A 23,267-nucleotide genomic window follows, 5' to 3' on the forward strand; every position below is an offset into this window, starting at 1 on the left:
ATGTCATCGTGCACAATTGATTACAAACCTCTCCTGCCCTCTAGTGCATCGCTGGGGCAATGCTTTCAGAAGACGCTTGAGAGGTAGACCAAGCAACTGCGAACTACAAATACAATGTAAAGTGAGAGAGAACGTCTTTGTGTGAAGCACTGATTCGTGCTGATGCTCTTCCGACTGAGAACACTGCAAATGAATTGCATTGCCCTGCATGGAATCAAGACACAAAATACAATAACATCTGTTGAAATGATAAATACACCAAACCTGTAAAAATAACAAGACATGTTTGGTTCACCAGGGTTTTTTTAATGCTGCAATCCTTTAATCCCCCCCCCCCCCCCCCCCCCCCCCTTTTTTAACATCGCACTGTTACAACTTTTAAATCGTTCATACACAAGGAGTTGTCTGGGAAGGAAGAACCCAGAAAGCCACTTTTTAAACTCGTTCAGTGTTTGAGATGCTGCAGGAACCAGAGGACTGTGTCCACCTTGGAGAGGGAGCGGCCATCTCCAGGGTACCATAGCAACCTGAGGGATTGAAAAGCCAGTGTGACGACAAAGCCAATGGAAGAGAGCTTTCAGGTGTAAGGAGGAGGGGCTAGAATCCGTCTCGGCCAATTAGAATATTCTCCTCAAACCCCAGTCAAAAATATATAGTTTGCTAAACTGTCTTCTATATGATAGAAAGTATATATTGTTAGTAATTATAAGGCTGACACAACAAACTGGATTGCAAACTTGCAAATGTAAAATGTTACATTTAAGAAGCGCGTGTTTGCATTTTATAAACGCTTTCTACTTATCGCAGGCTTTCGAGTTTGTGTTCACATTTAAAGTTGCCAAAATTCTTATTGTATTATTTTTTTAATTATTGCTGCAATTGCTATATTATTAAACGCTTATAGTCCCCACCCCCACCCCGACTGGGACCCGCTGGTAAACGATTATTTTGTGTACAGTCGTAGTTAACTCGTTTACCCGCTTCTCTATCCTTTTTACTGCGCGTAAACTTTTAAAAAACAATCCAGTCATGTTTATTGAGTATGCCTGCTTCAGCGCTGATATCAATTTAAACAAATGGTCTGCTTTGTAAACTTTAAAAGTAATTCAGGACCTGGTACTGTACCTCACTATCCATACCAGAAACACAAAGCACACGCCGCATGCATGGATTACACCACCTGCTGAGAAGTGGGAGGGGGATTTAAAAAAAAAAGAACCTATGAAATTAAATAAGAAACACGAGCAAATTCAACAGCTTTTCAAAATGTAAAACATTTATACACGATTTTCAGATTATATGATTATATATAATATAATTTCGTATTGTTGGTTTTTATGTAACTTGTTGAAAAATATACCCCCCATGTATCTGTAGAAGTAGCCTATTGCGTACTTTCCCTGCTTCTGCACAGCGGCTATCTGAAGTACTTCCCTTTGAACTTTGCATCAAGTCTCACTAATGAAGTGAATAACAGCATTGCATCGTCTTAGTTATTTAATATGTTATGTATGTGTACAGTGTATTTCTAACTGTAATTTGTTCGTTTGCATTGTTAACATAAAGTTGGCAGCAGTATTGCATTTCACAATGTTCAGGGATACATATAACTTGCAACTCTGACGTGTGTTATTATGGTCCCTATGGAAGACATTTTAGTATGTTTTTTTTTTTAAATTTAAAAATTTATTTTTAAAGATTTATACTCAATCTGAAATAACCTGTCTGATGATGTTTATTACAAAAAACTACAAGACCCAGGTTCCTTTGCTGCTTTATACGGCCACGCCACTCTTGTCGAGCAGTCTGGGAGATGTAGTCCATTATCTGTTACTTGCCGTGAAAAATAATTTTATAGAAGCGGGTTTAAAACTACAGCTCCTAAAATGCACCGGTTAATTGTCGTCTCTGCTTCTTAGAAGAAGGGACAGACTGTCGAGTCCGGAGTTCAGGAGTATACAGAAAGACGTTGGGAGTGCTGTCAAATTTGCACGAAGTCAAGATGTTGCTTCGGGTCGTAGCTGGTATCCGGTTCGGGACCGGGATCCAGAAGGAAGTCCTGCGGGCCGCGGTACCGGGAGTTAGGCAAGAGCGTCATTCTTCCACTGCAGAGGTTAGGAAACAATCTCTAAGGACGTGGTGATTAAAATATATATATATATTAAAAAAAAAGAAAACTTCATTCAATTATTGCATTTATCATAAAACTAAGAGTTACCTCAAAAGCTGCACGTTTAATAATAGTGATACATAGTTGTGCATAACATAAGACAATGTAAAGAAAAATACTTTGAAGGAATTAAACTGCAAGAGCTGCAGTGTATGTATATTGCATTTGCGTTTTTTCCGGTTGATCTGCTGATTTGATTTACGCAGTGGTCAGGACATTCGCATCTGCATGATGATTCTGCGCCACCCCTCACACTCACAGATGTCCAGAATGCCCGAGCGCAAACACTTCAGTCTACTCTTGTTGGAAATGAACTTTTTTGCAAACCATGTTTTGATTAAATACGTGTTTTTGTGACCCTACAATGCTGCTATTTAATATTAGACCCCCTTTCCCCAAAACAAGTTGTAAATGACCAATAGTCTTTGTGTGCGACTGCCCCTTTACGAACACAGTGCATTTGTCTACTCCCTTAAGAACGGCACTTCATACAACGCTTTGCTGTGAGGCGGTTGAATTAGTCACCAGAGAGGGAGGCTGTACAGTAGCAGAGTACTGGGGGCTGAACGTGGAGCTGTGTGGTGCTCAGTAGTGTTGACCCTTCAGAGGTGATGCAAAGTATTGTACACCAAAAGCTGAACTACACAAAGGTACAGGGGCCAGTGGGAAAGGTGATGATGTCACACAGCTCAAGCTGCTGCACCTTCTAGTCCCAGATTGCAGAAGCAAGTCTCTCTGGACACATGTGGCTTATTTACTGAGGCTCAGCTTAAGTCCCAGGACCCATGTCTTGGTGGCTTATTTATTGAGGTTCAGTTCACCCTCCTGGTTCAAGATTATTTCACAAGGTGTGATTGACCCCTGGACCCAGCATTAACTGATAATAGCAGCTGGCAGTTTCCATTGGTGGTGCTGGCTGGCTGTGCTGCAGATTGTTCTTTGGCAGAGGGCTGTTTGGGATGAAGGGCACTGTCAGCTGTTCAGAGCTTTGAAACTAGGGGCTCAGGCACAGGGACTGGAAACTTGCTTTCCTAGGCATTCAGAGTCGATCTTGTGAGTCTTTAAGAAAACTACCTTACAACTGTAGCTGTTTCATCTCTGCGGACTAGAAAAACAAGCATGCATACTTTTATTTGTGTAAGACTTATTTTTATCAACGACACTTAGTTATATGGTAGACTGTTATTTTTTTTAACAGCACATTACGGTCAATAAATAGATATTTTATTAAAGCAGAAAGAAATAGCATTGTCACATTCAGAACTGATAATTTTTCTCTACCCTTTTTTACACATTTCAGAGAAATTGCGAAATCCGTGCTCTTCGTCGACGAACCACGCTTGGTGCTCAACGGGGGGGGGGAATACTAATGATTGTGGCCCCCCTAATCATATAGTATAGGACGGAGAGAAACATCAGACAGGAGAGCTTGTGTTCTCTACACAGTCTAGTTTTCTGTCTGTCTGTCTCTACCCCAGGACTTTCTCAAGAAGACTGCTCTGTATGAGTTCCACCGTGCTCATGGAGGGAAGATGGTGGAGTTTGCTGGCTGGAGCATGCCTGTGCAGTACAAGGACAGCCACATCGCCTCCCACCTGCACACACGGCAGCACTGCTCCATCTTCGACGTCTCTCATATGCTGCAGGTACAACTCCATTAGAACATCTACACGGTACAGGCCTGGCTTTGGGGGTTTCTTCTTGACAGAACTCACAGCTGGAACCAGGAGTAAAACCATGGTAGCAGTATAAATCTAGTAGCAGGATTTCTCCAGGACGCCCTTGTAAATGAGGCCTCGTGTTGGAGGGTAAAACTCCTGGTTAAAAATAATAAATAAATAAACCTACCAAGAAACCAGAACCTACCAGGGATGACAGTAAGAATCCCATTGCATAGCAGTTTGATTCTAGGAGTTTAATAAGACACACCTGAGCTTGTTACTAGGAGTTTAGTAAGACACACCTGAGCTTGTTACCTGTACACTGTGGCTGATGAAGTATTAAGTGGGTGAAACTGCCATACAACATGGTATCTGACACGGTCTCACATCTCCATTGTGAATGTCCCTGCTCTGTTCCAGAGTGAAGTTCATGGGAAGGACCGGGTGAAGTTCATTGAGAGCCTGATAGTGGGAGACGTTGCAGAGCTGAAGGATAACCAGGTACGTGCGCAGGCTTTGTGGATGGTGCCCGATTCTGCTGACGTGGCACACAGAGTTTCTGTAGTGTGACTGCCAAGACTGATGCTTCACTGGTAACACCTTTTATGCAGTTAAAGGCAGAGCAAAGGTCATTAACTCTTTGTTGCTTGTATATAGATAGTATTTGTGTTATCACTGCAACAGATGGGGCAGATTACTTATTGAAGCCTTTCAGTGGTTTGAGTATGGGACCGTAATCTGGTTCTGAAGGAGTGGAGTAAAATGGGCAACACACACCCCTAGTTCTGTAGAGGCAAGTTTATAGAATTTAAACTAGTCCTTGTATGTAAGTGACATTGTAAACCAGAGACCTGAGTCAGTGTGTTCTGTGCTGACTGTCTAGGGCACCCTCTCGCTGTTCACCAACGAGAAGGGCGGGATCATGGACGACCTGATCGTCACGAAGACCAGCTTGGGTTACCTGTACATTGTATAAAGACTCCGCCCACATGCAGGTAACCAGTGACCATCATGTCCTCTCAGCAAGGCTGGAGATGCATTGTGTACAGCACCTCAGTATCAACAGCTGCTTCCCAGTAGCTGTGCTGCAGGCTCGGCATGACCTCATTACAGCTGGACTATCGGAGCGGGTTCCGAATCGGGAGGACGTATAAGCTGTTGCAGTCGAAATATCTGAATTAAAGTATGAAAAACAAGTAAATGAATCAAAATAGTTGCCTTTCAGTGATACTTTCATCTGAGCAGCATTCAAGAGCCGTTTCAAGGGCGTCAATTGTTATTTTATACAGAAGAGCAGATTTTGAAAAAAAATATTGTTTAAATAACTCTTGAACTTTGTGAACGGGCTGCTTTATTCTCTTTACTGATGTCCATTCCATCTTTACTTAAATAATTTGATAATATAATGACTGATTTTTAGGAGACATTGAAAATAAACATTTTATTTTGATAGGCTAAACTAAAAGAGTTCAAAGCTGCCGGGCATGATGCAGAACTGGAGTTTCTAGACTATTCCCTGATTGTTTTGCAAGGTAACTGATTTGTTTTAGTTTTTATTTAAAAAAAAAAAAAATAAATAAATAATAATAGTAATTACTTTGAATTTGTTACTTGTCCCTGACTACTTGAATTTGAACCTATCTGGGTCTCTAGGCCCGGAAATGGCAAGGGTCCTTCAGGCAGGTGTGTCAGACGACCTCCGCAAACTGACCTTCATGACGAGCACCATGGCAACGGTTTTTGGAATCGCGGAATGTAGAGTGACCCGCTGCGGATACACTGGAGAGGGCGGGGTGGAGGTTGGTCTGGGGTGCAAAAGCCTCATAACGTTGATTCGTAATGCATGCCCACATTCTGCATACAAATTCTCATGAAAATCAGATCTGCATGAGTCAGTTTTACTGCCTGAAAAATAAGCAAATGAGGGTGAAGAAACAGACCATCCATAACAAGGTTATTGATTCTTGTGGTTTAATATTGTGTAAAATTAATGTTTGTGGAAGTACAAGACTTTGTGACAGAATGAAGCTGGACGATTGTCTGCTTTTACTTTATGAACTCTTTAACTCTGGCTGTTAGGGTAGGGTTTTTAACCCCTAAACTGATGAATCCGTTCACCTCAATTACTAACATAATTTTTCGTAGGGTCGCCTGGCACAGTCTTGTGTGCTTATCTGCATGTCCTATTGTCATGTCTCCTGATCCTAATCCAGCCCTCTCTCTCTCTCTCTGTCTGGCTGCAGATCTCGGTCCCCTCTCAGCACGCAGTCCAGCTGACCGAGACCCTCCTGAAGGACAGTGCAGTCAAGATGTCCGGTCTGGGGGCCAGAGATAGCTTGCGGCTGGAGGCGGGGCTCTGTCTTTATGGCAACGACATTGATGAGCGCACTACCCCCGTGGAGGCCAGCCTGGTCTGGACGATAGGTACATGTAGTGTGTCACCTTTTTCACCCGAAGTTCAGTGTATCCAGCTGCTGCAGCTCAGTAAGGATGTGATCTGCCCCCAGCCAGTTTCCCTTTCTAACGAACAGTTGAATTAGTCATCAGAGAGGGGCGCTCTACAGTAACAAGAGTACTAGGGGCTGAACATGGAGCTGAGTGCCTCACTGCTTGCTGCACATCGTACTTTGGCAGAGGGCTGTTTGGAGCCCACAGACAACAACAGCAACTTCTGCAGCCAAAACCCGGTCTGCAAAATGGTGGATTGGTCAAAACAACATTATGTGTTATAGCTCTTCCTCGATATTTCTGACTAAGTGTTGTTGAAGTGAGTAGGAGACTAATAGAAAGCATGCTGGGGGTTGTGCTGTTTTGTGTTCCCTGAGAACGCGGCGTGGGTGTTACAAGCTGCTCGAGGGAGCCTGCTTTCTCGTTGGCAGGTAAGCGGCGGAGGAAAGCGATGGATTTCCCAGGGGCTGCCGTCGTGGTTCCGCAGATCAAAGAGAAGACGAGGAGGAAGCGTGTGGGGCTGGTGTCCACAGGGCCCCCTGTCCAGCAGCACACCCCAATACTGAGCCCTGAGGGCAGGGTGATCGGTGAGTAAAGTCCCCACTACCTTATATGATACAAACTAGGGCTGAATGGTTCCGCTGCTGTCTTGGATTACATAGTCTGTGTCTTTATCTCGGCTTAGGTGAGGTCACCAGTGGTTGCCCCTCCCCCTGCCTCAAACAGAATGTTGCCATGGGATACGTGGAGGAGGAGTTCATCAAGTTAGGAACGTTCATCAAGGTGGAGGTCAGAAAGAAGGTCGTTGACGCGGTCGTCAGTAAAATGCCGTTCTTCCCAACCCGATACTACAGCGGGAAATAGGACTGGACAGCAGGACAGACTGGGAATTGTGTGTAATTTGCACTCGGCTCTGGGGTACAGCGTTTCTCTTTGGAATGTACAAGGGGAGGGCAAATCAAATGCATAACATAGAAGATCTTTATTTGATCTCAATAATGATGATGCAGGAATTCATAATTTCATAATTAACCATATACATTTGGAACCAAATCTTGGCATAAAAGCACAGCAGTAGCCGAAGCTCTGAGAGCATGCTGCAACATGTAACATTTTAGCAGGAGACAAGCTCTGAGAGCATGCTGCAACATGTAACATTTTAGCAGGAGACAAGCTCAGTCCTCATTTACTGTACATTCAGATACTGTACATTGTAACAGAGATACAGTATTAGTCTAACCCAAGGCTGTCTTGTAGATGATTGAGAACATTTTAGTTAGCTTTGTAGTTGTAGTAACTGAATTTAGTCTGGGTAAAAATGTCAGGGCTGATTGGCCAGCTAACCTAAGAGTTCCACATTTGAGACGGAGAGTGTAAACACACATACAGACACACACACAAACACAGACAGACAGCAAGCTTTCAAAGTGATATGGACCCAGCTGTCAAGTATGCTATTAAAACTGCCAAGGATATTAGAATTGAGAGTTTATAATACTAACTAAATCTGTGAGGATTATTTTGTGGAATTTCTAATCTAGTTGTGCTTTACAATACAGAAATAATTTTGTAAGATGTAGTCCTGTCTTTTCTGCTGCTGGGTGTGCATGCTTAATGTTGAAATGTACCTCGGCTTATCTGTCTGTGGAATACAGAGAACACGCATTTAAAACTTTTAGCTGCTCTAGCCAATGTGATATGCAGAATGCCTTTATTTCTAAAGCCAGTAAATATAATGAATATGTCAACAGAAAATGACACAGTGCTGAGGGAGTATGGGATGTAAATAAGGTCAAGCCTCACTGTGAATTACAGTGTATTGTACTGGGCTGAAAAAAATGTACTCTCAAAAGACTAATGTCAATACCTTTATCTTGGTGTGGTCATGTCTAATACTGTGGCTGTTAGTAAGTATTTAAGTTCCCTGCAGTGTTCCAGACCAGTTAGTAAAGCAGCTGTGCAGTTTGAAAAGTGCAGTGTCACTGGAATATTTTATTTCCTGACCCACAGATGACATCCAGTCAGGAGCACAGTTTAAGCCATGCACTTGGAGTGGAGCGGACTGGGAGAGCTGGTTCAGTCCCAGTACTGCGGTCTCACATTCTCAGGTGACTCTTCACCGATTTTAAGGCTTATAGGTACCTGTTAAATGTTGTCCTTTGTATTTTGATAATGGGTGTCAGCATGCATGCACAAGTTATGCCACACCCTGTGGATTTTAATTGCAAGGTGATGTGATTGATCCTGTTTTACCGCTGTTGTGTTTGTGTATTTAAAGCTGATGATGACTGTCTGTTTACACTTTGCACAGTTTAGCTCCTCCAGTTGTGCTACTAATATTTTGACCTTTTTTTTTTTTTTTTTAACAAAAATAATAATGAAATAATTAGATTTTTTTGTATAAAACACATATATATATATAATATATTATATATATCTAGATATTATATATATAATATATATGTAGAATTCCATACCCTCCCTCATCTAAACCCGTTTTTGAGCACCCATTGGTATTTATTTGGTTACATCTACTAGCAATATAAAAAGTATTTAAACAAACACATTTAAAGCAGATCAGGTGGTTGTTCAAGCTCAACTCCACCCAACCACAACAGAATTGTGCAAAGATGTGCAAGTTTATTGGGAGTGATATTCCTTAATCGTTTGAAGAAAGAAAGAAAGAAATTAACGAGGCGTTATTAAGTGATTGGGGTTAAAAGCTGTATACTAATATGATGTTTAATATACGGTACTGTATGGTGTAATCGTTGTGCGCTACGTTGGTGTTGACCTTGTTTGCACTTAATGTTGTCACACATACACTTAGTAATGAAACTACAGTTTCCAGCGTCCGTCCGGTGCCCTTGACTGCTGACACCTTCCCTGAGATGTCGGTAGTTGTAGTTTTGAGGCTCACGTTCCTACCGTGGTTTTCGCTTGACAAACACTACAGTTCCCACAAGTACCCGCGCCCTGTTGAGCCCGGTTTCGGGTGGTGTGCGGTAGTGGTAAAGAGGGAGAAGAAGATGGTGGAGTTTACTACAGCAACGTGCTCAAACCGCCAACTCTTACAAACAGCTTCCCTTTCGCAGCCACGGATTCGGTCTGTACTACCCGGTGACAACCACAGATAATCCGAACCGAAACACTACACAGAGCAGCAACCCGGCGGCGTGGTGAAGTTCAGAGACGGACAAAACAGCCGAGTGAAAATAAACAGAACCGGTTCATGAGATACAGACTCGAGGTGCGCTCTGGTAGCGATAAACACGCGTGGAAGTAAGTGTTCATTTATAAAAGGATCCCCGACGTATCGGTTAAAAGTCGAGGATTCATTGAAGTGTTTGCGGCCGGCCTGAGAGGCTACCAGAGCCGGAGCGCCGATCACCGGTAGAGCCGCCCCGGTCTGTGCTCTTCGTCAGCCGGGAGAGCGTGAACTCAATCGCTTATTCTCTGCCGAGAAGATAAGATCAGGGCCCGGCGACATGCAGAGATCTAAGAAAGGGAGACGTGGAGGCAGTAACCGGGGTAAGCTGGTAGAGGAGAGAGAGAGAGAGATAAGTTATATATTTGAATTCAAATGCAATACTTTATACATGTTCACAGTGCACGCATTATTCACACACTCACACACACACGAAATACTGGCTGCACACATGGTAATTCTGCGGGCAGTGACTGACATATGGCGAACAGTATGTACTGTAAAGTTGCACATTGGCTGGTAAAATTATGCGTACACGACAGTGTGTTGACGTTTTTAATTCGGGCAGCAGTCAAACTTTTTAACATTTTTATTTTTTATCTAGGAATTCAGTCTCGATTTTGTTTTTTAAGTTAGTTTATAATTGCTTAACCTTTTTTTTTTTTTTTTTGGTGTATAAAAATAAAACACGCACACACGCGTAAAAATCATTCAAAAAATAAATCTGTATCCTGGTGCTTGTTATTGTTGAGTTTGTTAATGTTGGCAATAGTTAGTAGTTTTAGTTAATACGAGACTATGTGTAATTACACGTATTTATGTGTGTATATGTCAACACGCCCGTTACTATGAAAACAGATACCAGTAACATCAAGCTGCTAGGGTATCAAGCCAGATGTCACGTGTGCTGTGCAAGTTCCCACTCGACGGCAGTAATCAGAATAATGCGGAATTGTTTTAACGAGAGCTGTGTGCTGAGTATGTATGGTAGCCCGTTTGAGAACCGGTGCTTTGTGGTGTTCAGGTCGGTGTTCCCTATAACCCGAGCCATGCGTGCTTTGTGAAGGGAGGGGAACCATGTGCATGCTTTGTTCAGTGTGCGTGTGATCGACAATGGTCTAGAATGGCGTGGCTATATATTATACAGGATATTGTCTGAACGCATGCAAGTTAACACAAACGGTTTTGAGATATATAAAATATAATTAATTTATTATTATTGTTGTGTGTGTTTGTATATGTATATGTGTATATACGTGCCCGAAGGTGATGTAATTGAATTACTTGACCCAGGAGAGGCAGACCCATTCTGAATTAGTTAATTTGTTATGAAGGTATCCAGAATATATATAGGTGTTATAGTAGGCATATCCACCTACACACACTGGCAGATGGAATATTTTAGCAGTCAGTCACAAACAAGCGAGTGGATTTGTGGTTATGAGGGGTCCATAGCTGTGTCCCAGAGGTGGGAGCACAGTGAAGAGGTGCCTGCTGGCCACATTGCCTGCGTTGTTGAATAAATCCTAATGTTTTCCTTCCTGGTCTCCCCTGCTACCCCAGGATCTCTGAGACAGGAGCTGCTCCAGTTCCATCTGTCTGCCAAGGCACCTCAGTCTGGTAAAGGTAGAGTGGACCTGTCCGTGCATCCTGTCGCTGCACTGCTAAAGCTGCACCCCATTGCCCATACCATGCTGACCATGATAGCAGTGCAAGTCGTTCCACGGATCTCTGTTATGCTTTGGAATGCATCGGCTGGCATGAACTTTTCAACCTGGAATGGCTCAGGCTGCCACGCAGCGAGAGTCTCTCCGTCCTCTATTGATACCGCCACACTTGTTACTTACCGATCTGTGCACCGCACGACCCAGCCATACACCTTATACCCTGCTTGTGTCTCGGCTTCATCCATTTTCATATCCGTTAGTGATGGAAATGAGACTCCAACTGCATAGCAGTTTGATCCACTCTTTACTGTGAGTTTAATAATATGCACCTCATTGTGTTACCTATAACCTGGAGCTGATCAAGCTTGTAGTGAAACCTGGGATGGGTGAAACAGCTATGCAGTAAGAGTTTTTATTTCCATCCCTCATCCATGCAACTTCAAGCATTAAAGGAGTATTGAAGACGCTGGCGTGTTCTCTTGTTAACTTTTATTGGTTTTATCTTTTAAACATTCTGCATGTATATATGTCAGTATGCTACCTTTTTTTTGTTTGTCTGTTTTAATGTATTTCACAGTAAAGCATCGCCCGGGTGAAGTGTTGAGTGCGAGTATCGCAGTGTACAGGTATCTTCTGAAGCGGGTCGCAGGGTCAGCTTCTCAAGCTGAAGCAAGTTTCTGTGCATTTGTGCTTTTTTGCGAGGGTGCTCTCCAGAGCTGCTGGTTTTGCACACACAATTTGAACTGTCCTCCGGTGACTGGGGCTGTGCTGCTCGGTGGAAGGCCTGCAGTCTGGCTTGTTTTCTGGCTCTGCTGTTGCCACTGTTGCGTGGGTTCAGATGGGTCCACACCAGTGATTGGGTGGCAAGAGGAAGCGTGTTTACAGAATAGCATGATCCTGGAATTCTTAGAAGAATACTTCCACCCAGCCGCGGGAACACAGGAAACAATAGGGATTGTTTTCTGAACTCTGGGACTCTGCTTCAGAGTGTTTGATGCCGCCTCTTTACAGCATCCATGCGTTTTGTCTCTGCTGAAATAGACGGCTAACAGAATGTATTTGAGATAGCTACCCCATGCTCCCTTTCCCTACCTATTTCCCACAGCTGTAGTTTTCCATCAACCCCCCCCCCCCAGTCTGCTGGTCTCCCGTTGTTTGCTGTGCTGTAGCCACATCCCATTGGTGCACATACTCGTGTGTCATTTCTTTAAATTGTGGATTCTCATACTGTGGTGCTGTTTAGCAGTGTTTCTGATGTCATCGTTAGAATTTTGAAATGCAGCTCTGTACTTTGTTACCCAGTCATTTGACACCCTGTAGGTCTGTAGACTTCCCTGCAGTGAAATGTAATACATGTGTAGTAAGAGCCCCCGTTTCCTCTGGTGCTTCAGTTCAGGCTGCAGGAAGGCCGGTGACCCTGTGGTTAGCTGAGTCAGGCAGTGGTACAGAATAGACTGCAGTATATGGAGCAGCGTCTGTGATGAACTCTGCTGCCATCTGCAAGCAGCTGAGCCAGTGCGGGCGTTGGTGTCATTTGCACAGTGTCGGTTTGGTTCATTTATAAATTCTGCTGTCTGAACGAATGTTAACATGGCCACATTAGCACCCAACACTTTGCAAGCAGCATTTGTTTGAATATTTAAATGTTTGTCTGAGTTCAGATTTCAATAGGGAAATTTGTTTCTTGTCAAAGACAATTCCCAACTAAAGCTTGTGTGCAGTTTGTGGCACCCAGTTACCCTTTTAACCTAATGTGGAATACATTCACAGCAGCTAAATTCACAGTTTATTATTATTATTATTATTGCAGTCTTTACTGTGGCCTGACAAGTGTACAAAGTATAATTAAACTGAAACTAAATCTGTAACAGCCAGTCTCTTTCTCTCTCACACTCAGGAGGTCGGAATGGTGCAAAGGGCGAGTCTGCGGCGAGCGATGATGATGTCGCTAGTGAAGTGCTGAGTCACTGCAGCAGTGCCAGTGACACGACCTCAGTCAATGAAGAGGGAGCTGGTGAGGATACCTTTGCTCACTTCACTAGACCCAGGAATACATCCTTCTTGAATATAGCAGCTTCTCCACTGTCCCGGTTCACTTGTGGAGATAAGTTTAGATTTTCGTTTAGAAGTCAGTAGGGGTGTAAGGGTACACTAGTGTCGGGATACCATATGTACCACACTATGCAACTTTATTATTAAACATGCTTCCACTTCAGTGTATGGGGTTTGTAATAAAATACGAAACTGGCTCACTACACTACTACTGTGGAAACACAAAGACTTCAATATATACTGCATATTTTTAAGCTATGTTTGCAAAATACTAAACGATGAACTCTTGGCTGTAATTTACAGTTAAAGCTGAGCCCTCTGGTTTGCGTTGCAGGCACTGAGCCCGGGGATGAGCAGACAGCCGCGGAGGAGACAGAAGACAAGCTGAAGCAGTGCATCGATAATTTAATGGATAAGAGGTAGGGGAGGCTGATTGGTCCTCGCTGGTGTATTGAAAGCCTTGTAAAAACTGCTGCAGTGGTTTTCACATTGCGATAGAGGTAATTGCACAAAGCAGCACTTCTTTTTGAAGACACAAAAGAGCTGGATTACAGACACAGCAACATTGTAACAAAGTACCTCCTAACGGTGATGCTGTGGGGCTGCAGACATTGTGAATGTGTCCTGTTGTGCTGAACTAGCTGTGTAAGCAGGACCCAGCAGTGACCTGGTGTTTAGGGTACTATGCTAGAGAAGATCTTTGGTTCAACATGACCCCCAAATAAAATGTTGTTTCGGGTATTTTTTTTTTAATGCTTGATGTGTTTGTCTTGAAGCGCACTTGGACAGCTGCCCTGTTTGGTGTGGGTTAAAAAAAATCTGCACTGCTTGTGTGAAATACATATTTAGAATGTGGTTGAAAAGAGTCCAGGCCATGTCTTATGCTATTGCTTAAAGGCTAGTCTTTACTGCGTGTGTGCACAGATCAGTTCATTTAATTATTTAAACAGGAAAAATTCGTAAACCTTATCATCCATAAGTAACAAACACTAATGCAATCGTGCTAAATTAAGAAATGCTTAAAGTGCTACCTTTAGAAAATCAGTACTGCTAAACTTAGAAATGCGTTCTTAATAAAATTCAGCAAGTCTCTCTTTTTATATTGGTAAACCCTGAAATCTGCGAAACTGTATCAGAAATGTGTGTGAGCCTCCGGCTGGCTTCTCATCCCTGTGTTTCAGTGTGAAATCCCGCCTGAATGGTCTGGAGAGTCTGAAGCTGGCATTCTCCTCCAAGACGCTGTGTGACTTCCTGGTGGAGCGCAGGCTCACCCTGACTGACTGCCTGGAGAGGTGTCTGCGCAAAGGTGAGCGTGAGCTGTGAACTCCAGTCCACTATGCAGGGATTGGAATAAGACTCCCATTGTATAGCCTGTTTGAGCCACTCTTGGCTTTGCTATGAGTTTAGCAAGACACGCCACTGTGGCTAATGAAGCTTGTATTAAAACCTGGAATGGGTGAAACTGCTATGCAATGAGTCTTCCTCCCTCCCATCCCTGCTATACACTATATGCCCACATAGCATTGCAAGAGTCCATATATAATATGTATTATTAGATAACTAACCTGCTTAAAAAAAATTTATGGTTTGGCGTCAGTTTTTTTTAGCCATGATTAACAGGTCTGAGATCCCCATGGCGCATCAGCTGTCTGAGCCCAAGCCAGCTCACTTGCTATTTGTTTCTATAGTAATGTATCTTAATTCAGATGTACTGAATACAAATCTAGCAGTCTTGTATCTGTGATGTATGTTTTTGGCTTACCAGTTATGTGTGTGTGTGTGTGTGTGTGTGTGTCATGATTTGGCAGTTGTGTGTAAGCATGTTGGTTTTGGAGAAGCATGCATGCTCTTCCTTGGGTAGCAGTCTGCTCTGTGTATGTGTGTGTTCTGTGTGTTATATTTAGGTAGTTTAATTGTATTTCAGGGAGCGAATGCAGGTTTCTCTCATTGTTTAATTGAGATTGGAGTAGCTGGTAGTTTGTTTGTGTGTGTGTGTGTGTGCTGCTGTTGAGCCTGTCTCTCTCTCATGTTGTTTCAGGAGGGGTGGAGGAGCAAGCTGCTGCAGCCCAGGTCTCTGCTCTCCTGTGTATCCAGCTGGGCGGGGTGTCGGAGGGAGAGGAGATCTTCAAAGTCCTGCAGCCGATTCTGAGCACCATCCTCAGCGACCCCGGCGCCAGCCCGGCCGCCCGCCAAAGTGTGAGTACACCTCTGACCTCTGACCCTGTCTGTCCAAGATGCATAGATCATATGAGATGATGACAAACCAAAGTGCTTTTTTTTTGCATTCAAAGATATTAATTCCCTTCAATTTTTAATTCTGTAAAAATGCCTTCAGGATTGACCAAAGACCAGTTTCCTTTTGCTCCTAGGGTGATAGCCTGTAGTCACGTCTCCGATATCCCCCTGTGATTCTAACCGTTTCTCTCTCTCTCTGTAGTGTGCCAGTGCTCTGGGAATGTGCTGCTATGTTGCTGCTGCTGATGATGTGGAGGTAAGGCTATTCTATACTGCAGACAGCTCAGCCTTAAAGTACACCTTCTCTCCAGATCATTCCTAAAGTCGGACAATGCTGCTGCTAACTTATTTAAGATTGCACTTTTCTCTGTAAATCATGAGACCCAAATGGAAGAAACCAGACTTCCATTTGGAACGTGTATCTTTAGTATTTTGTACATTTGACAATACTGTGGTGGTGGGTCAGAATTTGTATGGTTTGCATGAGTGTGTCTCATCATCACTACCCTCTCTCCTCTCCTCTCCCTCAGGACCTGTGCAAGTCCCTGTCCCACTTAGAGAGCATCTTCACCGAATCCTACCCCAAGCGGGACGGCACCCTCCCCACCCACAAGCCCGGCATCCAGGCCCTTCACTGCACCGCCCTGCAGTCCTGGTCTCTGCTCATCACTATCTGCCCTGCATCCAGGGTTGACAAGCTCCTGGACGAGTAAGCATGCTGTCCTGTCCTGTCCTTTTCCTTCTACACAACCAGAATGGGATATATTGCTGGCCATGGAATGAAGTAAGACTCTTATTGCATAGAAGTTTCACTACAAGCTTGATTAGCTCCAGTGCGGAAGGTAACAAGCTCAGGTGCGTCTTATTAAACTCATAGTAAAACTAAGAGTGGATCAAACTGCTGTGCAATGGGAGTCTTATTTCCATCCCTGATGTGACAGTAGCATAATCTGACATTATAATTTACTCCCCAGAATTGGGTGCATGCACCAAAAGTGGGTGTAATCTGACTGTAGAATCAGGGTTATTTCTTATGGCTTTTAAATACCTTTCAACACAATCTGTTTTAAATTCCAAGTGGTTTTGCTGTTTAACCCTGAAGCCCGGTCTGTGCTATTTCTGTTTATGCGTGATTTCAATGCGTCTGTCCCCTCCCTTCTCTCCAGGCACCTGCCCAGACTGCAGGCCTGTCTGTCCAGCAATGACGTCAACTTCCGCATAGCGGTGGGGGAGACCATCGCCTTGCTCATCGAACTGGCCCGAGAATCCGACCGGGTGAGTTTTAGTATGAAGAAATACCCACTGATGCCACTGTGAGCAGAGGGCTTGCTCCGTGTCTAACCCCTATATAATCCATTTGAAATCCATCTGGATTAGAGGGGTTAATAGTTCACAGTTTAACCCTTTGTTATGTTGGCTCTGTTTAGAGTTCTGACGGGACATTAAAGTCCCATTTACCAAAGATATACGTAAACATATTTTCTTGTCCTGTTCTCATGTATACACTGTAACGGAGTCCAAATTTAATTTCGTGTTCTTCAGCTTGACAAAAATAATTCCGGTTAAAACATGCTTTTAGGTTTTCTCTTTGTAAATCCTAACGCTTCTCCTGAACCTTGTCTGTTTTATCAATCCAGGAGTTTGTGTATGAAGACACGGAGGACCTGTGTGAGCAACTGAAGGGACTGGCGACGGACAGCAACAAGTATCGTGCCAAGACTGACCGACGGAAACAGCGCTCTGTCTTCAGAGAGGTGCTGCACTCAATCGAGGTGAGAGAGAGGCACTGCAGCACAACTACATTCAGTCTATATACAGAGAGTTGCTGCACTCCATCGAGGTGAGAGAGAGGCATTGCAGCACAACTACATTCAGCCTATATACAGAGAGGTGCTGCACTCCATCGAGGTGAGAGAGAGGCATTGCAGCACAACTACATTCAGTCTATATACAGAGAGGTGCTGCACTCCATCGAGGTGAGAGAGGCATTGCAGCACAACTACATTCAGTCTATATACAGAGAGGTGCTGCACTCCATCGAGGTGAGAGAGGCATTGCAGCACAACTACATTCAGTCTATATACAGAGAGGTGCTGCACTCCATCGAGGTGAGAGAGGCATTGCAGCACAACTACATTCAGTCTATATACAGAGAGGTGCTGCACTCCATCGAGGTGAGAGAGAGGCATTGCAGCACAACTACATTCAGTCTATATACAGAGAGTTGCTGCACTCCATCGAGGTGAGAGAGGCATTGCAGCACAACTGCATTCAGCTTATATACAGAGAGGTGCTGCACTCCATCGAGGTGAGAGAGGCATTGCAGCACAACTACATTCAGTCTATATACAGAGAGGTGCTGCACTCCATCGAGGTGAGAGAGGCATTGCAGCACAACTACATTCAGCCTATATACAGAGAGGTGCTGCACTCCATCGAGGTGAGAGAGGCATTGCAGCACAACTACATTCAGTCTATATACAGAGAGGTGCTGCACTCCATCGAGGTGAGAGAGGCATTGCAGCACAACTACATTGTCTATATACAGAGAGTTGCTGCACTCCATCGAGGTGAGAGAGGCATTGCAGCACAACTACATTCAGTCTATATACAGAGAGGTGCTGCACTCCATCGAGGTGATAGAGGCATTGCAGCACAGCTGCATTCAGCTTATATACAGAGAGGTTGCACTCCATCGAGGTGAGAGAGGCAGCATATACAGAGAGGTGCTGCAGGTGCTGCACTCCATCGAGGTGAGAGAGGCATTGCAGCACAACTACATTCAGCTTATATACAGAGAGGTGCTGCACTCCATCGAGGTGAGAGAGGCATTGCAGCACAACTACATTCAGTCTATATACAGAGAGGTGCTGCACTCCATCGAGGTGAGAGAGGCATTGCAGCACAACTACATTCAGTCTATATACAGAGAGGTGCTGCACTCCATCGAGGTGAGAGAGGCACTGCAGCACAACTACATTCAGCTTATATACAGAGAGGTGCTGCACTCCATCGAGGTGAGAGAGGCATTGCAGCACAACTACATTCAGTCTATATACAGAGAGGTGCTGCACTCCATCGAGATGAGAGAGGCATTGCAGCACAACTACATTGTCTATATACAGAGAGTTGCTGCACTCCATCGAGGTGAGAGAGAGGCATTGCAGCACAACTACATTCAGTCTATATACAGAGAGGTGCTGCACTCCATCGAGGTGAGAGAGAGGCATTGCAGCACAACTACATTCAGTCTATATACAGAGAGGTGCTGCACTCCATCGAGGTGAGAGAGGCATTGCAGCACAACTACATTCAGTCTATATACAGAGAGGTGCTGCACTCCATCGAGGTGAGAGAGGCATTGCAGCACAACTACATTCAGTCTATATACAGAGAGGTGCTGCACTCCATCGAGGTGAGAGAGAGGCATTGCAGCACAACTACATTCAGTCTATATACAGAGAGGTGCTGCACTCCATCGAGGTGAGAGAGGCATTGCAGCACAACTACATTCAGTCTATATACAACGTTTTAAGGTTTGGTATGAGAGGTGTAATTGGATTGTGTGTGTGTGTGTGTGTGGCTGCTGCAGCACAAATACATTCAGCTGCACTTGCACAACTACATTCAGTCTATATACAGAGAGGTGCTGCACTCCATCGAGGTGAGAGAGGCATTGCAGCACAACTACATTCAGTCTATATACAGAGAGGTGCTGCACTCCATCGAGGTGAGAGAGGCATTGCAGCACAACTACATTCAGTCTATATACAGAGAGTTGCTGCACTCCATCGAGGTGAGAGAGAGGCATTGCAGCACAACTACATTCAGCCTTAAGGTTCTTGTAAATGAGGTGGTGTGTCTCACAGGTTATATCCTGAGCCAAAGTTATAAAAATAAGTGAAGTGAATATTTAGAAGCTTACTTGGAAGTCTGTAAACGTGTGTCTGTTTGTCTGCAGAGTGAAGATTTTACCGAAGAGAGGATCCGGTTCAGTGTGGAGAGCATCTATATAGATTGCTGGGTCCGCAGGAGAATTTATGATGCTTTTAAAGAGGTTCTGGGGTCCGGAGTCCTACACCACCTACAGGTCAGAAGGGGCATTTAAAGTGTGTGGTGGGGTGGGAGGAGTACCGTCACATGTTCCCTGTGCCCTTACGACAGCATCACTGTCCAAAATAAAGAAAGTACACTTTTGGTCATTCAGCAACATTGGGGTGTGATAAAACCATGAGAGCAAGGTTTTGAAAAATGCCTGTCCTGTCTGTGGTCCCCATGAGGTAGGGTTTTCATACTGATGGACTGTAATGCATGGTTGCTGATGTGTCTTTGCTGCAGCTGAACCAGCTGCTGAGAGACATCTTTGAGCTGGGACCCCCTCTGATGCTGGACCGTGCTTCCATTCGAGCCAGCAAGGTCTCCCGCTTTGAAAAGGTGAGTCTCCTCTGTTCAGGGTCTGGGGGGTGAGGGGGCTCTGTCGCAGCCCGGTGACCCTATTTGAAACCTTGTCACTAGATGAAATCTATATATTTATTTTTTGTATTTTGAAATCAGTTGCTAATGGCACCTCTGCAGTTTTTTTCCTGATCAAGTCACCCGCGCTATTGCTTGAACAGTCCAAGGACTCCTTTTGCATAGTGGTTATAGTATTTCACCAATTGTAATGTTCTAATAAAAATGCAAATTTTTTCGTAATGCTTGAAAGGATTGTCTATCTAAAGGTCAGAACACATGCTTAGACAAAATGACTCGTCTGCAGGGGTTAATTGGGTTAATTCGATTAATTGCGTGTTTGTTAATTTTTTTTTTTTTTCTGTTCCCTTGCAGCATCTGTACAACTCTGCAGCGTTTAAAGCCAGGACAAAAATAAGGAATAAAGTGAGGGATAAGCGAGCCGACGTACTATAACAGAGAATTGATTTGAACTGCTGATTGCAGACTAGCAGACACTGCACACACGGTGTCTCCTTCCCTCTCACACTTGAAGAACGCTGCTGCTGCCACGTGGAACACTGCAGATGTCAATGTTCTTTTTAAATTTTAGTTAGTCAGTCATAATAAACAACCAGCAATATATATGGATTATTATTATTATTATTATTATTATTATTATTATTATTAAAGAAAATACACTAATAATAATAGTTTATTTTAACTTTACATAAACCATTGAGTCTGACTGATGGGATATTTTAGTTTCTTATTTATTGAGCTTGGAAAAGAGTAATCACTTTTTAACATGTAAAAACACAAAGTGACTGAAGGTTTGCAGGAAGCTGTAAACGAACATCGTTGTTTTTTTGCAGGGACACGGGTAATCAAAATGAAGCCTTTTGTAGTTTTCTATGTATTTTGCGTATGTATAAGAAACAAGAGGTGCACCAGGATTCACAAATTCTTGTTGCCTGAAATTATAAAACGTAGGTGAGTTTTACATGTGGGTTGGGCCTAACAACAAAACGTGACGATTTGGAAATCTTTAATAGTTATTTTATGTATCAAGTATTGAATTTATATGAAATTGAATGGACTATGAATCTAAAAATAGGGTTTGTTAATAAAATATAAAAATATAAAAATGGCCTGGCTTTTTTATATGTAATTTTTGTTTTTGTTTTACATTTTCTAGGAACTAGACTTTTTTTCTTTTATTCTTTCTCATCTGGCTTCTCAGTCTCAGGACTATCTAATATTCTGGCAAGAATAGTGCTTCGGGTCTTTGAAACTTGCACTTAGTTTGGTTTTTTTTGGAGGGGAGGGGGCTGTCTAGGCATTCCTTATAGTACAGGACAGGGTATTCATCCTTGGCCTCTGTCTTAACTCCATTCCCTGCTCCCTGCTGAATCACCCGTTTGCAGGGCTATTAATATCCCTCCCCATTCCATTTGCTATTTTAGGAAAGGGGCTGCTGCCAGAGAGGGGCTGTGCGAGGGGCTGTGATTTTGTGTGTGGTTGCAGTATCTCTTGTGAAACCTTTCTATCTTTGGTTTTTCTTGTTTTAACTTTCAAAACTTTTGTGGAGTTGTCCCTGTACTTCTCCCCTTTTTCCAAACTCCACATTCAAAGATCCTTTTCCTGCTATTTTGAAGACACCAGCACTCCTGCTTGTTGGAAGATTGGCCCCCACACAGCTGGAAAAGGTATGTGTCAGCACAGTTCGGTATGTGTTTGCACAGTCATTGGGATCTTGCAGGATTTCTTCCCCTCTTAAGGGCTTTGTGTTTTGTTTATTGTGTGGGTATTCGAGTAACACAGCCAGCTATAGAGGATTGTTAGTTTGGGATTAAATAATGATTCAGTGTAGCTATGACAGATATAACTAAACAGGAAGAATCATAAATGGGGACTGGTGTGCTTATATTGAAAACTAACAGCCACCACAAGCGTGTGAGGAAAGAAAATGGATCTGCCATGTGAGTGATCTGAGGCCACAGGGAACGATCAAGCTCATTTCAACAGGTACTGATTTCCAGTGATAACTAAATAGCTTCAGAAGGAAAACTGAAGGCGGCACTAAATGCTGGTTTTCGTGGAATGGAATGGAATCCGGGTTCTCAGCATTGTTAATGTCCCGCAGGTGCCATGAGCAAGGTGCTGCCCTCCCCCATGGTGGAGTTCCTCCGTATCAGCGACCGGGATCTGACCGAAATCGAGCTGCATTCCGTGGAGTCGATCAATGACCTGCAGCGGTTGAACAACTCCCAGTTGCTCAAGAATGCCCCAGGTCTGGGTCTGCACCATCCGTCTGTCTGTGTGTGTGTCTGTCTGTGTGTCTAAACCAGGCAAGCCCTCTTCTAATGTTTATTTTGCTGTTGAGAGCTGGAGATTTTTCTGTGCATGCTTGAGATTGCTCCCTGCAGTTATTGATGGAGCAAGCCAGTATTGCTGTCAATTCCCCTGTGGGGTAAAACTAAGTGTTATAGCAATCCACAGCTGGCATTGAGTCACCAGCAAAGGAGAAAAGATTTGCAGTCTGTATTGGAATGACAGCTGGGTGACCCACCTCGTTTTCAGTTGCAGGGGGTGGTCCTCCTCACCACCAGGACAATGGGAACCTCCCAGCCTCGGCCCAGGCTGAGTGTGCAGTGCGTTGGCCCCGGCGGGCGTGCTGTGCCGCCTGCAGCCCTGCCTGCTGTCGGTACCTCTGGGTGTGCATTGCGGTCCTCCTGGCTCTAGCAGCTCTCGCGGGCATCTTCTACTTCCTGGGTAAGGGGGCACAGTCACCCTGGACAGTCAGGACAGCACTGATTAAGGGGGCACTGTCACTCTGCACAGCCAGATCAGAGTGCTTGTCCTTCTTTAAGAGGACACGTGACCATTCCTCAATGCTGAACGGTGTATTATTATTATTATTACGTATTTTAGTGATTTTAATTTAGCTTCATGATGAAAATTACTTGAGCTTATATTATCATATCTGTTGCAAGAATTAAACATTGGAATAATAATAAAAAGTGTATCTTCAAAATCACTCAAGCAGTAATATATAGTATTATAGTATAGTTATACATATATATAAAATAAAACAAAACCAGTTTCAATGGTGCTAGTATGTCATAATTCTATGTAAACCAGATCCAAATATTTAGGGATTCATTGGTACAAAACATTGTCTCAAATGGCATTTTGGTGCCAGATTAAGCAATTCATTTTAGAATGCATATGTCTGGTTTCGCAGTCTGGCTTTTGCTAATCTTAAATTACTTTTAGGTAAAGTAACATCAAGTAGTCCAAGATTAGTGCTAATCTATAGTCTGTGTGAAACCAGCCAGTAATAAACTAAGTAGAAAAACATTTTGGCATCAACCGCTGTGTCTCCTATCTGC

General features: G+C 43.6%; 2 protein-coding genes across 5 annotated transcripts; both read left to right on the plus strand.

Moving 5' to 3' along the window:
- Positions 1-1,935: 1,935 nt before the first annotated feature.
- Positions 1,936-7,956, plus strand: LOC121297883 (aminomethyltransferase, mitochondrial-like). Its single transcript, XM_041224478.1, is given in 10 exon segments — positions 1,936-2,113; positions 3,649-3,816; positions 4,252-4,332; positions 4,715-4,803; positions 4,805-4,826; positions 5,285-5,363; positions 5,485-5,630; positions 6,075-6,255; positions 6,711-6,866; positions 6,965-7,956. Coding segments are annotated over 10 exon segments (1,212 nt in total). The 5' UTR covers positions 1,936-2,002; the 3' UTR covers positions 7,144-7,956.
- A 343-nt stretch (positions 7,957-8,299) lies between these two features.
- Positions 8,300-20,547, plus strand: ifrd2 (interferon-related developmental regulator 2). Of its 4 annotated transcripts, none has more exons than XM_041224473.1 (13): positions 8,306-8,387; positions 11,051-11,113; positions 13,052-13,168; positions 13,541-13,625; positions 14,388-14,512; positions 15,245-15,402; positions 15,644-15,697; positions 15,972-16,150; positions 16,608-16,716; positions 17,079-17,213; positions 19,403-19,531; positions 19,780-19,875; positions 20,269-20,547. In XM_041224473.1, exons 1-13 carry the CDS (start codon positions 8,321-8,323, stop codon positions 20,347-20,349), a joined length of 1,398 nt encoding a protein of 465 aa, XP_041080407.1. In that variant the 5' UTR covers positions 8,306-8,320; the 3' UTR covers positions 20,350-20,547. The 4 variants fall into 4 exon arrangements, with proteins under 4 accessions (XP_041080409.1, XP_041080407.1, XP_041080408.1 ...); XM_041224474.1 differs by lacking the exon at positions 8,306-8,387 and adding an exon at positions 9,253-9,810; XM_041224475.1 differs by lacking the exon at positions 11,051-11,113 and having other exon boundaries at positions 8,300-8,387.
- The last annotated feature ends 2,720 nt before the right edge of the window (positions 20,548-23,267 follow it).

The sequence above is a fragment of the Polyodon spathula genome, chromosome 23 (genome assembly GCF_017654505.1).
Source record: "Polyodon spathula isolate WHYD16114869_AA chromosome 23, ASM1765450v1, whole genome shotgun sequence".
NCBI lineage: Eukaryota > Metazoa > Chordata > Actinopteri > Acipenseriformes > Polyodontidae > Polyodon > Polyodon spathula.